Source organism: Sparus aurata, chromosome 12, assembly GCF_900880675.1.
Source record: "Sparus aurata chromosome 12, fSpaAur1.1, whole genome shotgun sequence".
NCBI classification, from domain to species: Eukaryota; Metazoa; Chordata; class Actinopteri; order Spariformes; family Sparidae; genus Sparus; species Sparus aurata.
In genome coordinates, this window is record NC_044198.1 from 9,398,485 (window position 1) to 9,414,827 (window position 16,343).

The following is a 16,343-nucleotide window of genomic DNA, read 5'->3' on the forward strand; positions in this document are numbered from 1 at the left end:
TAGCATGCTAGCTTCAACCGATATCTCTGCAACAGAAAACTCAGACGTTTTGGACATAATGTCAGAGCTGTTTTACTTTGCATTCTGATGATCCGTTATTGTTTCAAACACAAATTCTAACACATTGCACCTTTAAAATGTTGTTCCTTTAATGTTAGTGTGGGCAAATCCTCAACTCAACACGTTGATGTACAAGTGCCTGTCATCAGCCTAACATTATCAAGTGACAATATGTCTACGGATGTCGAGGAGAACAAAACCATACACCATACTTTACATAAGAAACTAAAGGAAGAGTTGCTAACAGATTGCCAACTTACTGCCATACCAAATAAACACGACCATCAAAAGTCTCAGCCTGGCAGAAACATAAACCCATAATATTGCTTTAGTCATTCTGGTCTAGATATGATTTGCATTAACCTTTCAAAATGGCCAAGTACGTATCTGTTAAAATTGCAAGGTAGATGCTTTTATTTCTGTACCTCTTGTTGAGTGTAGTTTTGGCAGCACAGCAAGTTGCCAGGCAATGTTTACTCTTTGCAAAATAGCAAACCTGATGGTGTCAGTGCTCCTGTGAACTCCATCCCCTGTTGTCAAGCGTCACCCTGGATATGGTCACATCTCTGAGCCAGCTAAAGCAGCCCGCCCACAAGATGCACGCTGTGAAGAGTCCTCGTGCGCAACAGCAACACATCTCCCTGCTAGTGTGGGAATGAATAGCCTTGCAGAAAACTACATTTAACTATTACTTTCTCACTTTCAACAAGGCTGTTTGGATAACACTTAAGAGTCCCTTTACAGCCTGGCTGATCTGCCTTATCATAATGCCCAACTTGCTGGAGGAAAAGAGATAATACGCTCCTGTTGCCATGGAGATTCTCTGACATCTCTGAGACATCTCTTTAATCCTAGGACTTACAGAGTGTGTTTGTCAAAGTTAGAGATATTTTTACACATTCCTCATTCAGATAACACCCTGGACATGGATTCTCAATGACCACAAGGTCACTAGCCACCACCTTATCACCATTGGTACCTGCTCTTTCTTTTCCAGCTCCACCTCTACAGGCTGGTCATCGTCAGCTTCCCTTTTGGGCCGCACGAATGCTGGCGGCGTGAGTTGGTGGCTCTTGTCAAGGTCTTCAGGCTCCACTCCTTTCCCGTCACGTAACCTCGACCAAGCCTCCTGGTTGACCTTGCACTCATCCTTGGCTGACGCCGAGGCCTGCGCGGAGGTAGACGGACCTGCGCTATTGTCCGTCTCTTCTTGCTCAGCCTCCTCAGTGGTCTTCTCTTCAGCATTGGCGGATGGTTTGGCAGGGCCCTCGCTCTCCTCTGCATCTGGTTCTGCCTGTTTGGCCACAACCTGGCGATCCTTAACGCCCGCCTGGAAGGCAGAGACGACAGCTGTGGCTTTCTGCACCTTCTCCACCTGCTGCTTCTTTGACATGAGCACTCCCATGGCTGCAGACAGGTAGTAAAAGAAAGAAGCAGAGAACAAATAGTGAGTATGTTATTCACAGTTTATTACAGCCTTGATTAACAACAGTATAGTTATTATCCAAGATGAAATCCGCAAATTGTAAGAATTGGCCTGTCAGCATATCACCAGAGTAACCGCTAACTGCTGCTAACTATAGCTGCTGTTAGCTAGTTAGCTAAATTAGCAGTACAGCTAGCTGTTGTATTTGCTGACTCTGCCCTGACTGGGAGCTCTGAGCAGGGTGGGAGATTTGGTTATATTTACTGTGACCTCTACTGTGGCTAGCTGGTTAGCATGCAAACTTCAACAGATATCTCTGCAGTACAATACACAGACATCTTAAATATAATGTCCACACTGTTATTTATTGTGACTCTCTTGATAATGATAGGGTTTTTTATGTTTTAAACTAAAAGTCTTCCATGTTGCACTTTCAAAGCCCCTTCGTTAAAACAAAACGATAGGTTTCCTTGAACAAATAATGCAAAATGAAAAAGAAAAAGAAAAGAAAACATCCCCGAGCATCATTTATTAAGAGACAAGCGCTCAACATGTCAGACAATGTGCTTCATCAGGACTTTGTGGGTGTGGTGTGATCAGATTTCATGGACAGCGCTGGTAACATAAGCAAACAAGCCCACTGTTGTTGTCAGTCTGTGACTATCAAATATCACTAGAGTGTGATTGGTGCCTGGGAGTACATGACATCACCATTCTCCAGCTGAGCTACGCCGTCTTTAAACCACTGAGCAGAGAAAGACACAGAAACAGAAATCTCTCACGTGACAGAATCCAAACTGCTCCTCGGCAGAACGGTTGTGTGTGTGTGGGAGTATATCCCTCACAGCGCATAATTGATAAAACAGGTTTTCAGGACCTTCAACTAATCTTGTATCTAGGATATCTAGGATGTACAGCTATGGTAGAATAATACATAGTTGTCTACGCGCATGGATGTCTTTTAGTAGTACCCCCTATCAAAAAAGATATGTAATCACATCAAACATTCGCAGACTGAGTAAGACTCTTTTGTTCAAAATATAAAAGTATACAAAGGAAGACATGGTAAGGACGACTCTGAGGTCAAACACAGAGATGAGATCATCGAAACATGTACGAAAACATTTACTGTCTACTGCACATCGTTATCCCACTGTTGCTCCATGTCTTCTCTTTCTGTGCACACTGCACAGACCTTTCAAGTCTCCCAAATGTCTGTCTATCCGCAGCACCGTCCCTGAACGCCTCTCCTTAGTACTAATAAACCCTGCCCATCTGCTCCTGTGGCTGTTCATTCTGCATGACGACGTGGAGATTGCCTGAGATTTTTTCTTTGTCTTTGCAGGAGTCGAGTGGCAACTACAGAGGCTCAGGCCAAGAGAGTAGGTCTCACTACTCGCAGCATGCTGAAAAAAAGAAGTATTGCTTGTCTTTATATACACCTTGTTGGAGATTTCAAATCCCAATTAAAACCTCACAGTGGTGGTCCATGTTGCCGTAGGCGATACAGTACATATACAGCAGCAATCTTGACTTTTCGTGTCAACTCATCACATGAATGATGCCATTCAAAACACCAGTAAATAGCTGCTAATCAAACTGTAAGTCCTAAGATCAATGAAGGTCATGTGTCATCATCGTCCTGACTTGTGGATAAAGGGACAAAGCTTCTCTCCAAATTACTGACAAACATTTACGCCTCGTATTTGTTTGTGCTTGTATTTATGGACATACGCCCCCAGTGTTCAACGCAAGGAAATGCACCTCATTGTCGCAACCATAGAAGACAAGCCAAGTTTCTTCTTCTGTTTATATGCGCATGCATGGAGGAATATTATCGAGACAACCACGGGAGCCATGATGCACGGTGACAAATAATTGAGGTGGTTGGCTTGCCAGCTGTGGAGCGAGGTTTAAAAAAATGGTTATAAGACGTATAAACCACAGTGTATGCTATCTATATGTCAGCCCACCAGCTAGCATGTTACCAATGTTAGCTAAGTATGAACGTTTCACTTAATTAGAGGTGTACCACATTCGTGAGTCAGTTAGCCTATTAGTTTTAACACAGGAAGTGTTTTCGCAAACACATCCAGTGAGCCTGTAAAAGCTATGGCTTAGCAGCAGGTGCTAATAGGGTTAAGCGGCGAACTTAGCTGTAGAAGTACCTGGCCGTGCATATAGGTTTGCATTTGATAAAAACTGTCCACTGTCGAGCAGCAAAGAAGACTTCAATCACTTCCATTTTATTGGTAGCGTCCGACATTTTTATATTTTCCGATTATTTTTCCCAGCTATGTAAATCCCACGAGGAGCTTTGTTTTTTTTGCTCTGAGTGAGGTGTTTTCCCATCCATTATACCGAGTGCATTGCCTTAATTGCTCAGGGATTCATTATGGTTGCGACCTTCCTCCAAAGGTCACCCTGTTCAACACACAGGCAGCAAACATCACCTGCTTCCCCGCCTTCATTAACCTCCGTAATTAAGTCAGGAGGCCAGATTTTACGAGTTTAAAGAATCCCGTGAGAGCCAACCTCGTGTGCATGTGAGACACGCGCCTCCTTTTTAATCCCACAGTAGAATAACTCATACAGATCATCAATCACCACAACTTGCAGAGTGCAGCCAGCCGTGGATATCTGACATCAGCTCTGTTCAATTCCGACTGCTCGCCACATGAAGTGACTCGAGATAAGATAAGGTGGGATCAACTTTATCGATCCCCGAGGAGAAAATTAACTTCGCTCTCCCTGCAGGTTTTCAAATGAGTTTTTTTGCTGGTTATCAAAGCGAACACCTTCAGACTGCTGAGCGTTTGAGACACTGAGACAATTTGATTTTGTCAGTGCTACTTTTGTAGTTATTGTTTTACTTTGGCAATAAATAATGATTCAAGTATATTGATTCACACTGAAATGGATATAAAAAGCTATGACATTTTGACTGAGAGGATGTTTTGGGAAAACTATGGCACTCTTTCCTCTGCTGGAGTCAGCAAAAAACTGAAAATCCTGCTCTTGTAAGGAACTTGAAGAGAATTAGAACCACTTTGAAAGAAATGTTCTGACTTTTTTGTCATAATTCAGATTTTTTGTCAGAATTCAGACTTTTTTTCTCAGATTTCTAGTCAGTACTCTTTTTATTTAATGGCCCTAATCCACTACCGTACTAGTGAAATCATATTCTGTAGGACGTGGCACCCAACCTAACTCGAAAAAAAAAAAAAGACGGATGCACAAACTGACATAGTTCTCATTTTCCACCCAAGTGAGACGCAAACGTGAATTCCATTATTGCTAACAGGCGCCTGTCATGGACTCAAGTTGATTACACGGTACTTATGGGATATGTGTCTTTCCTCTCAAATGCAATCCCATCCATCCACGCTGGGCGTAAGTGCTCGTGTGAAATTCAATCGCATTTATCTGAAGTGAAATGGGAGTCATTCCCCGCTCTCCCTTCCTCCCTGGCTAAGACTCTAATAGCCTGCCCTGCCTTCTGTTCTCAGGCTGGACTCATCCCTCATAGACTGGGGGAGAAACAACACTCATTTGTACCACACAGACTTCAACAACGGCGCTACTGTCTCTGGTTTCAGACATTTAAACAACCCCCCCAAAAAAGTTCAGGGAGCTACAAACCAGTTAATACGGATCAAAATTGAAAGCCACTTCTCGTCTTTGTTCTTGTTTCCTTTCATTTGGAGAAACTAGAGGCGAAGCGATACTTCATTGGTTTCTGCACTGAACATGCATTTAGACTGGAGTCTCTCTAAAGGGAGGTCAAAGGTCGAGTAAGCCAAAGCATAGCACTCCTGCAGCGTTATCAACCCTCTCCCATCTGACAAAGTTTAACCGCGTTTTTCGGGGCGTGTTGCACGTCCACACTTGGCAACAAAATGACAACGTGGAGCGCACTCTAAATGCCAACATGCTGGCTGAAAATCACTCGAGTGCGGTGTCGAATGGACTGCATTGTTCCACGGCTCAGAATAGGAATGAAACGGGAGCTCCGAATTAGACGGACAAGTGAAAATTTTAGCATGGTGACGGTGAAATGCCCTCGATGGTTAGGAAACAGAAAAAATATACTGGAAAAAAAACTGCTTTCATAAGATTCCTGAATATCTGCGAAGCCGTGCTCGGTGGCAAAAAAAACTTGGACAGACAGATTGCCTTCCTCAAGGACGACCACTTCATTTAAAAAGGTCAGCCTCCACGCTAAGGACCCCCTTCCGCAGTCTAATAAATGACAGCAACACGGCGAGAATACAGTGATTAAAAATACACATAAGCACGCCTGTGGAATACCAACTGAGACTTTTATCCTAACTGCAGGAAAGACAATCAGCTCAGTGGGTTTTACCACAGATTAGGCTGAAAGCGGTTCGGTCCCATTCTTTTAATGCAGGAGTAGTTTGGATTAGTTTTGCGTATGAAAGGGAAAGGATCGGATCATCGCAGGAACTGACACTGGCAACAGAGTCCAAGTCCGTCTACCTGAAATAGTATCTCCTTATGGAAAGTATATCTTTCCAAACATTCGGATTAAACATTAATCTGCCAAACGCGCACCGCACAGCTGAGTTTTTAATATACTATTTGGCAGTGTCGCCCGTGTGAGACAGACTGGGGAGGATTAGGTGCAACAAATGTTCCGGGCGGGAATTTTACCACCAACATTACAATAATTGCGGCATGTACTGTATCTTCACCTGACAGCCACCCACCAATTTATAATTGTTTTTTTATCAAAAGAGAAAAACAGAGAACTTTCTCCCCACCAGCATTTCCATTCAGAATTATTGTCAGACAAGACAACTAGATTGCTTTTTTTTCCTCCTCAGAGTAGCAACAAAAAACGCAGGTCAGAACACGACTTTATTCACTTTCCCGGGAGGTTTTGCAGACAAATTGGCAAACTGAGAGCGAGCTGTATGGAGAACCAATCTGAGCGCCAATGGTGTGATTGTTCCTTAGGCATACTGTGCAATCGACGTTCACTTCATCATGATTAGAGGCGCACTCGTATCGATACACCAGCCGATATACACACGCAACATGTAACAGTGTATGCAAGTTGTGTAACTTACTGGGAATTTAATGATTGTAAGTTACTCAAAGCATCTTTTTTAACATTATATTCTAAAAAACAAGTTTCTGTGTCAGCATATGTCAGCCAGCATATACTGTATGCCAATACCAATATATCCTGAGAGGCCAAGATCTGACAATAATATCAGCCAACCGCTATATATTGATCAGGCTCTAATAACGATGCATTAAAGCTGAACATTTCTAAGTTTATTTCTAGTTTAAGCAAAAAGTTATCGTTACATGTTTATGTATGATCATGTTCTTATATGCAGACATACAATGTTGTACATAGCTGCCTGTGCAGCCTCAGTCCCTTTCCATGTGTGCAGTGTATCTGGCCACTTATGGGAGATTCACCTAATCAAAACCATTGGATCTTCTTAGTCTCAGTCTTGTTCTTGGGGTCGTGATCAAGGGGTTGTAAGATAGAAGAAGAAAAAAACACTTCTGGTGTATAATGGTGCAGTGGTGGCAGCAGGTAAGTCTTGGTCAGTACTTCAGCGCGCTTGGCCTTGTGCTTTTTTGGGATTCTTTGCTCTTTGTTGTTATCCTGATTATAATGTTCAGCAGTTTTCTGACTGTGATGGTCCACCACTCCTGAATGAATGTAGAGGAAACTACTATACCCAGGAAAAAGGAGGCATCCACAAATTCAATGGCAATCCACGCAACAGTTGGTGAAAACCTTTCGCCCCCAAACCATAAACAACCTTGTGATGGCGCTACATTGAGTCAGGATTTCGCCAAACTGAGCAAGATTCGTCCTTTAGGAACCACAGTCAACATTTCATTGCAATTCTCTACATTAGCAATCAGGACCCAAGTGTCGTACTGACCGACAGACTGATAATGCCATCGTTATAGCCACGCTGGTGGCATGGCGTAACAAAATAGCGTTGCTGTCGTTTGAGCCACTTGAATAATGTAAAAAAATCTTTTTGCAGAAGCTCCCAAACAGCTCATTGACGCAGCATAAATACAGGATGCGTGGCGATCACAATACAGGATGGCACAGTCATTATCATGGGGACGCAATTATCCACTGAACTGACCTTCCCATTCCGGATCAGAGCAGCGCTGGCACAGACATTAGACAGAGACAGCCTTTAGATGCCAGAGATGCCTGCGAGGACCAGCTTGTAAACTGCCGCCTCTTTTCACATGAACCACAGGAAAGAAACAACAAGGAACAAGCTTTTTTGCACGCTTGAAGGCAAAGGCTTAAAATAATCGTATGGTTGATATACGGGCTGAACGCCTGCTACCACAGCTGGGCTCTCAATCACTGTGCAGCGAGGATAATGGACCGCTCCTTTTTAAAAGAGATAATCAGCTGTAAAAGATAAATAAATAATTGTTCTTTAATGGCCGGCAAAGTGAAACGGCCTCACGAACAAGTCAGCCAGAGGAAAGCAAGAAACAATAACAGTCAACTAAGTGCTGTCAATGTGGGCAATAAATAGGGCAGATTCCATTCTCCTTTGGATGTGAAGCGCACACAACACTTAGACGAAATCGCCTCTCAAACATATACTAGATAGATAGATAGATAGATAGATAGATAGATAGATAGATAGATAGATCGATCAAAAAGGCAGCAAGGGAACAACGGTTTGCATTCTTCAAACAGAGCAGGAAGTGAAGCGACTGCAATTCCGAGCACACGGACGACCTTGTCATTTTCAGGTTAACTTGTGAATTTTAAACAAGGGGTGTTTTATTCTTATCTCCGTGCGCAAGTCGATTCTGACACAAATGGGTCAGTGCCTGGCTTTGATATCTCAGTGTATTAGATAGCTTTGAGTAACCTGCCACTTGGCTGACTTGCAAGTCAGACATCCAAACGTTTTAGACCGGCGAGCCTGTCAAACTGCTCTCACCCTCTCTACCTGACTGACAAGAATATTTGAGAAGCGGAACACCTGCGTGCACTTCATGATGGGCGATGGAGGTTTTTTGCTTTCTATACATCAGCACGCTAACGAGCGGCAACGAGGTACATTATATTCATGTGGATCAATCGCTTTACTGGAACTTGAGTCTAATTCTTGTAGTTTTCTATCTTTGGCGATAATTGTGGAATTAGCGAAGTTAGTGATCTGACAACGATAAAAATACCCACGCCTGAGGGGACAAGAAACACATGAGCTGTCAGATGATCTAACGCGTTTTAAATGCACGTGACATTGTAACATGACAAATGGAAATGCTTCGTAGAAAGTTTTTTTCCCAGTGTAAGGGATTAGAATTTGAAATAAAGTAAATACATTATAGTTATTTATCCCAGTACTGCTGTTTTTTTCAGTAGTGTAGTCCAATTGTATGTAAGCCTATGAGAAAATGATCCTACATCTCATTTGATTTATTACTTACTTAAACATTTTTTTAATGCATTTATGGTGTCAGTCGACAGTTTCTTAAACAAAGCACGATGTTCATTTTGTCAGTTATTCTCACACTTATAGTGAAATAGACGATAAAGCTGGGTATGCCTTAGGGCTTGTCTACTTTGCAATTCGCAAGTCGCTGCCTCAGTGTGTCCTCGGGTTAGTCAGATCCAAATCAAGATATTCTAACCCAAAGCTTCACCCTCTCTTTCAAATATTGTCACATCCGCCTCCAGAAAATCTAGATTGCCGATGGTCGTAATGCCACGCTTGGGGCTCCATCACGGTAGACCAGCAGATGACATCACGGTGCGTTTAAACTCAGATGATTTAAATAAGTGAGCAGCTAGCCTCTTTTGCTGACCTCAAATTTGAGGTATTACCTTGTGTGTTCTATAGTAGCCTGCTAACGTTTGCTACTGGTAAAACCTATAGAAATCAGATTAATCATCTGGTCTTGTTCAGTGCAGTGTGGCTTCTTTTCTTGACCCATCCCACTTGGTCGAAGTGATTTCGCCTGATACCAGATCTCGGTTTTTACTCCGCTGAGCACAATGTTATCAGACGTGATAGAAACCGCAGCCCAAAACGACAAAAAACAGACACCAGCTGTGACGAATGGCAAACGTTCCTTCAAGTGGCCATTGTTTCATAAAAAGTGATGCCACTAAAGCTGAGCAGTCACCTAAATTCAACCTTTCATATTACATTTGAGGGCAATAGAAAGCTGAGGAGGATGGGATAAAACTCCCTCAGGCTTGAAGCTCGCTGGGCTCCTGCAGGAGCAACTGCCTCCGCTGCTCTGCTCTCTTTCCCGGACCCCTCTGAATGATTTAAATGCCCCTGGATAAAAAAAGATCTGGACCGAGGGAAAGAAAACAGGGCCACTCCTCGGGGCAGAACCTGACATATATGATGGAGAAAATGTCATTCTGTCGAGCTGCAGTGCGTCAGAATATTCTCAAGGAGGACGCTCACTTTTTTTTGTTGTGAGAAGATTGAGAGTTTGTAATTTAGTTCATTCATACACCACTTCCCGGAGAGGTCAATCCTTCGTTTTTTCCCATGTTCTCCGACGTAATTTTTCGTATATCTGTCTGCAAAACATTTTAGATTCCATATGCATTCGGGCTCTTGATTCCATGTCGGCAATTGAGTGTGACGAGCTCTCAGATGATGAAGCTCTCAGGAGCATCTAGGTTTAATTAAATATTGATAATTTCTGAGGGAGGTTGCACCAAAGTGCTCTTCAAATCCCTGTGTTTTTTTTTTGCCTTCCTCTGCTCCTCTGAGTAATCCCTCTGTACACCGTCCACAGTCCACTCATTAACTGAACACTACCAAAACACACTCCCTCCAGTACATCAGCTCACCACAGCGGCGGCATCCGACGCGCTGGACTGACACTCCTTCATCGACGCGTCTGTGAAATTTTCGAAAGTCTCCTCCCACTTGACGTCTGAAGCTGTGTATTACGCCTAAACAGGAAGTGAACCTTTAGTTTGATTTGGCTCTGGTTTCAGAAGCAGTGTATCAAGGCCAGCAGGGACACCTTAAGGTCTACATTAGTATTCAGTCCTCTGCTGCCCGAGTGTCACCATGGGAATGTTGCTGAGATTTACTGGAGCTCATGTTACAGCTATTTATCAGTCTGAGGTAAATAGCCCAACAGCACGAAGACGCATCAGTGTCAAAACTTGGTCGATTCACAGTCGGTGGTTTTGCTGAAAGATATGATTCTTTCAGGTTGAGCAGTTTATAGAACCGGATCTGTTGTCATTGTAGGTGCATTTGGCTGGCCAGGTGCCACTAAAGAAACACAGAAGAGGGGAGGGTATTGATTTAAGATGTGGCACAAGGTCATCGTGCTTATGTGACCGGCTGCCATGCTGAAGTAACTTCACCTTCAGTCGGGGCTGATAACGGCAAGTGTTTTGTCTCCAAAGTTAAAAAAGCTCACAGCAGCTTCTCTCGCTGCTCCTAAAGGGCCTTAAACGCCTCGTCAGTAGTCCCCGCCTTTAATTCCCCAACTTCTTGACATCACCATGTCGCTCATTTGCTTTTATGTCTAGCAGCTAGTTTGGCACGTAAGACTTGATTTCGAATGGCCGCGCTGTTGTTTGCTCAGGCGTTTGTCAGCTAACCAATCAGAGCAGACTGGGTTTTGTAAGAGGAGGGGCCTTAAAGAGACAGGAGCGTTTCAGACAGAGGGGGATACAGTGCTGCGGCATTGGACAGTACGAGAAAAAACTGATGTGTTTTTTGAGCTTTACAGCGTGTAAGCCTATTCGAGTAGGAAGACAAAATAAAATGAGGAACCCGAAGAACTTTCTAGGAGGCGAGATTGCTGTTCTCAGGGTGTTATCGTGTCAACACTTAAAGTTAACATTCCGTTCTCGACGTTTTGGTTTGTGACTCCTTAAAAGTCAAGTGACTCCTCAATCATTCGGCTAATCTGTGTTTTTTCCCTCTCGGGTTTCATCGCAGAGTGGAGGCTAATGTGTTGAGTGCTCCGCGAGAGAACGGCTAACTTGGATTAACTCCTTTAAAAAGGTGTCACATAATCAGTTCTTTTTTTTTTTTCTTTTCTAACCATCTTGTGCGACATTAACTTCACCTCTGGGAGCCCCTTGTGTCGGTGCTTCACATGGCAAACAAAACAGACGCTTCTGGTTACTTTCCACCCTAGTAGACAACAGATCAGAAGAAGACCCGCTTTCGTCCGCCGCGCTGTTATGTGTCCATACATGTTATTGCATAAAACGAATAAAGGGAAGCTAATCTGTATCTGGCTCCGCTCGCATGCCATGTGTACTGTATGGTCCTCTTCCCAAAGCTGCTGGATGTCACTGTCATGTGCTGATTAGAATCCCAACCAGCCCTCCTTTTCAGTCCTTGTTTCAGGGGAAGAGGAGGGTTAGGAGAGAGAGAGGAGGAGGGGGGGGGGGGGGGGTTAGATTTTTTGAATGGAAGCCCCACAAAGCATGCCTTTTCATGGGAATGAATCCCCCTTTAGCCGAAGATCTCACCCACGGACCAGGGAGGCAAAGACCTGGAACTAATTACACTAACGAGTTCAGCCTGATCCCTAGTAATGGCGAGTGAGTGGAATCATTAGCAGCCGGTTAAAGCGCGCAGATTGTACGTGCACTCGGACACACAGAGTCAAGTCACCCAAACACAGAAGACCAAGTGTGGTTTGGTGAAATTTTCCCTTATTTTTTTCCTTCTGGAAAAGCTGCCATATGCACAAAAACATGCCACTGTCTCCTCTGGCATTTTATCGCCTGAGCACAACCTACAAAAAGCAGCACAGCACAGCTCAGGGCTCAGCAAATGCATACGGGGGGGGGGTTCAAATTTAGCTTGTGAGCAGACAAAAAGGGAAAAAAAAAAAGGAGAAAAAGTGTCTGAATGGAGGTGGAATTTAAATCTCAATGCATCGTTAGGTTTGGAGGCATCATGTTGGCATTCAGGCGCTGCCAGGCGGAGAGGCTGTGCCAGCCTCAAAAAATGCTCATGAGAGAGTCTGACAAGGAGCACAGAGCAGCTCAGGGTGCAGGGGAATCTATCTGTCACAGGCTGAGGAGCAGGACTCTCTCCAAGGATGACACTGAAATCGGCTTGTTTTCTTTTTTTTTGAGGGGGGGTTGGAGTTGGAAAAAACAAAGAGAAGGTGGAGGTGGGGGGACTTAATGGACAGCAGCACTCCCCTGTGGGACTGTGCTAGGTGGAGAGAGTGGACAGAGTATGTCTGCTGCATCAATCCTGAATCCCTCCAGCCATGCCTTTTTTTTTTTTTTTTTTTTTTTAGTAACAGGGTCTCCCATTGATGCAACTTCCTGTAATAAAAAATAAAAAATAAAAAACACACACACACACAACAGTTTGTTCCCCCTCAGTAATAACAGCGCAAAAGAAGTCACACATTTTCAGGGAGCTGAGGCGAGAGAGCTCTGAGAACTCCCTCCATCCCTTCATCCATCCATCCATCCACGCCCCACAAGTGCGGGCTGACCTAAATATGCATCCCATACACGCATCTGTGAGTGAGGCTCAGCACAGCGCATCCACCTATAGGAGTCCCGTCAAACACACAGAATGTGGATCAGCACAGTTCGTTATGTAACGGCTGTCTGTGAGGACTCACCGTCGAGAGTGAAGAAGAGGCTGCTGTCTGCTGGTGACTTTGTCCTTTCCCTTGTCTCAAGCCCGGCCGTCCAGCATGGCAACACTCAGCTCGAAGGAAGTGTGTGCGCGCCCCGGTCCCGGTCCCGGCTCTGCTCCTGGTCCTGGTCCTGCTCCGCACAGAGATGGATGGCACTTTTATTATTCCTTCCCTCCCCCTTTTCGGAGAAAATTTACAGTCGGAAGCAGCTTGGCAGAGCTTGGCAGCAGATAGAGACTTCTCCAGGAGGCGCGGACAGCTCCAGTGCTGAAATCTTTTCTTTTTTTCCCCCTCTTTCCCTCTCTCTCTCTCTCTCTCTCTGTCTCTCTCTCTCTCTCTCCTCACTCCACACTCCTCCTCCTTCTCCTCCTCCTCCTCCTTGCTGAGCTGTTCCCTCACTACAGCAGCCCGCCGGCAGCAGAGGAGACCTTGTGCGCTCACAGACGGCCACTGAAGTTAAATCGCCGATTTATAACCACCACATCCTCTCTGCCACCCCCCCTCCACCTCCACCTCCACGTCCTCCTCCACCTCTCTCCTGCCGAGAGCCCCCTGCGATCATTTAGGGTTAATAGCTCGGTCAAGGGGGCTCCACCAGGACCCTGCAAGCAAAGATCATGACGTCGGTGGAAGGTGCGCTCCTCCTCAGCAGCCAATTGTTTCAAGCGCTGATCTGTTTTTGAGAACGGGTGTGTGTGCAGCTCCGAGGTTTAAATCCCGTTTGAGGCACATATGTTGGCATCAGAGAAAGGGGGGGGGGGCTGTTCACAGCAGCAAGTGTTGCCTGGAGTGAGAATTTTAGCATATGCGTGTGTGACACAGAGGCATCTCATGCATGCAGAGCTGCATCTGCACAGCACAGATTAACCATACTGCTGGGAGGACAATATATGGGAGGGGGGAAGCAAAATATGCTTTAAATAAATATTACAATTCTCATTTTCGAACCAGTTTGGTTCAATTTGGGGACTGGTAATCACAAATATAAGTTCTATTATGGCCTAGCTAATATTGTATAGAATCCTCCTATTGTGTGATTCATGTGTTTTTTGGTTAAGTTGCTTCCAGCCTGTGCCCTGTGGGTGGATGGGATCCAGCAGTATTAAATAATTGCTGATTTGAAGGGGTACTGTGTAGTTTTTCGGAGAAGAAATTCAAACTCAACATGATTTAACATTTACAATATTAATATGCGAATAACACAAACTCAGACATACTTATTTTTTCCCAATAACTGAATGAACAAGCTGTTCTCAGAGAAAACTAACGTCCCCAGAACACTGTTTGTAAGCTAAAAAGGTGGCGGGGTCCGCCAAATATTAACAAAGTAAAACAGTATGAAGTTGTGTTGTCCTTTAAGGTCAGTTCGTTTATTCAGTTTAGTCAGTCATGGAAAAATCTGAAGACTAGTAGGGCTGCAGCTCATTACTACTTGTACTGCTGCTTTAACATTAAATCTTTTTAGGATTAATTGAAGGTGCTATTGAGAACATTCAGCCAACAAATGTGGATGTTGCATTCACATCACAACACCGCCGCTGTTTGAATCATCTGCCCCCTTCAAGTGGTCGCCAACGTCTGCACTGGCTGACGCTAACTAATGATGCTAACGTTAGGTGGCAAACGTTAACGCTAACTCTAGCTAACGCTAACCCTGCTGCAGCTAGAACAAAATCGCTTGTTTTGAAAGCCCGACTGTTCAGAATCTAAAGCTGTTTAAATGACATCGATATTAAACAGGCACATATACATCTCATATATGCATATAAAGAGTCTCTTAAGTTGTACCAGAATAAGCTCTAGTTAGTATGCTTCGCAGCACATGTTTTTTCCTTCCAGGATCAGTTTTACATGGAATTGATTTGTGCTCATGTCTGCACAAAAATGACGGATAATCCTCCACAGGGAGAAATATTTAAACCTGACATCCATCTATATGTCAGCATGTTACTCCTTCAACATAATGTATAGAAAATCCGAGCACACGTGTACGATAAAACATGTTTGTGTGAGGTGTGACAGGTCTCAAGGCAAATGCTGAGTCAGGGTCATTACAGCCGTTGGGAGGGGAGGTTCTCCGGTGCGTATCTGCAGCAAGGTATATGGTTAATGTATGAACGACTATATGCACCGCGTCCCGCTGTGTTGTTCCATGGCCCCGCTGGTTCAAATGGTACGCCATGCATTATTGATGGAGGCGTAAGTGCACACTGACCCACTGGTCTTGAGGTGCTCGGGCTCTTTTCTCAGCAGGAGGCAGGAGGAGGTGGAACCTGACCCCTCACCTACGTTCCTCTGACACTATTTCACCTCATCGTCTACAACACAAAGAGAATATGGATTTTTTTTTTTTTTTTTTTTTTTTTACACATGATAAATTGAGTTAGGCTACCGCAGACTTCCTTAATGAGAGTAACACATGAAATGCATGAAATATGCCCATGAAACACATTGATTTTTTCACATGCATGTGAATGTGTTCTGACTGCAAACGTGCATAGGAAAGGAAAAAAAGGGATTCATACTATTATTTCCCTTTTTTTCCTGCAATTGGCTCCAACTGGAAAAAAAAAACAAAACAAAAAACACAGCGGAGGCAGAGCCAAGCTTGGAGCGTTTTTAAAAGAAAGAATTAGGCTGGGAAAGTAAATAGCGACGGCAGGAGTTCCTCTTTCAGAATAATGGTCTCAGCGGAGCGGCCCGTCACTATTAACAGTCCCTTCACAGTCCTCTTTGGTTCCTTACAGTGATAGCATTCCCACGGAATTTAGAGTCGGAGTGCTGCAATCACTGCCTTTTCAGCGCTGAATTGCTTTCCTTGTGGAATGAGAACAACAGGCCTGATTGCACCTGATTGGTCCATCAAGTAAGCAGTAATTGTATCTTTCTTTTTACTTGTTCCTGCGGTAACTGGCTTTCACTGCAGGAGCACCAATTAGAGAAAGGACTCCTTATTCTGTCATGTTGTTAACCTCCACACTGATCACATCTCTGTTCAATATGGAAGGAGGCAACAGGGAAATCTTGTAACTTAACCTTTAAAGGGTTGTACAGATTTTAATTTCTGGTATTTTCTCAACCTGGGTAACTGCTGTATTTAAGTCTTGATGAAATGATCCACACTTACCAAAGTTTTCGGAATCAGTCCAGTTCAGCTGGCAGACGCAACACAGCTGCAATTGCTGCAACATAATCCTTTGGGGCA

At 44.1% G+C, this 16,343-nt stretch overlaps 1 protein-coding gene across 2 annotated transcripts in view; it reads right to left on the reverse strand.

The window, feature by feature from the left end:
• phf24 (PHD finger protein 24) overlaps positions 1–13,868 on the reverse strand; it is a 35,267-nt gene extending 21,399 nt beyond the window's left edge. Inside the window, exons 1-2 of one of the 2 annotated variants that reach the window (XM_030436231.1) lie at positions 13,121–13,868; positions 1,040–1,467 (exon numbers count right to left, since the gene is read on the reverse strand). In XM_030436231.1, the coding sequence (XP_030292091.1) occupies positions 1,040–1,465 (426 nt within the window). In that variant the 5' untranslated portion in view covers positions 1,466–1,467; positions 13,121–13,868. The remainder of the gene's footprint in view (positions 1–1,039; positions 1,468–13,120) is intronic. The other variant, XM_030436232.1, reaches the window with a different exon arrangement.
• Positions 13,869–16,343: the final 2,475 nt, after the last annotated feature.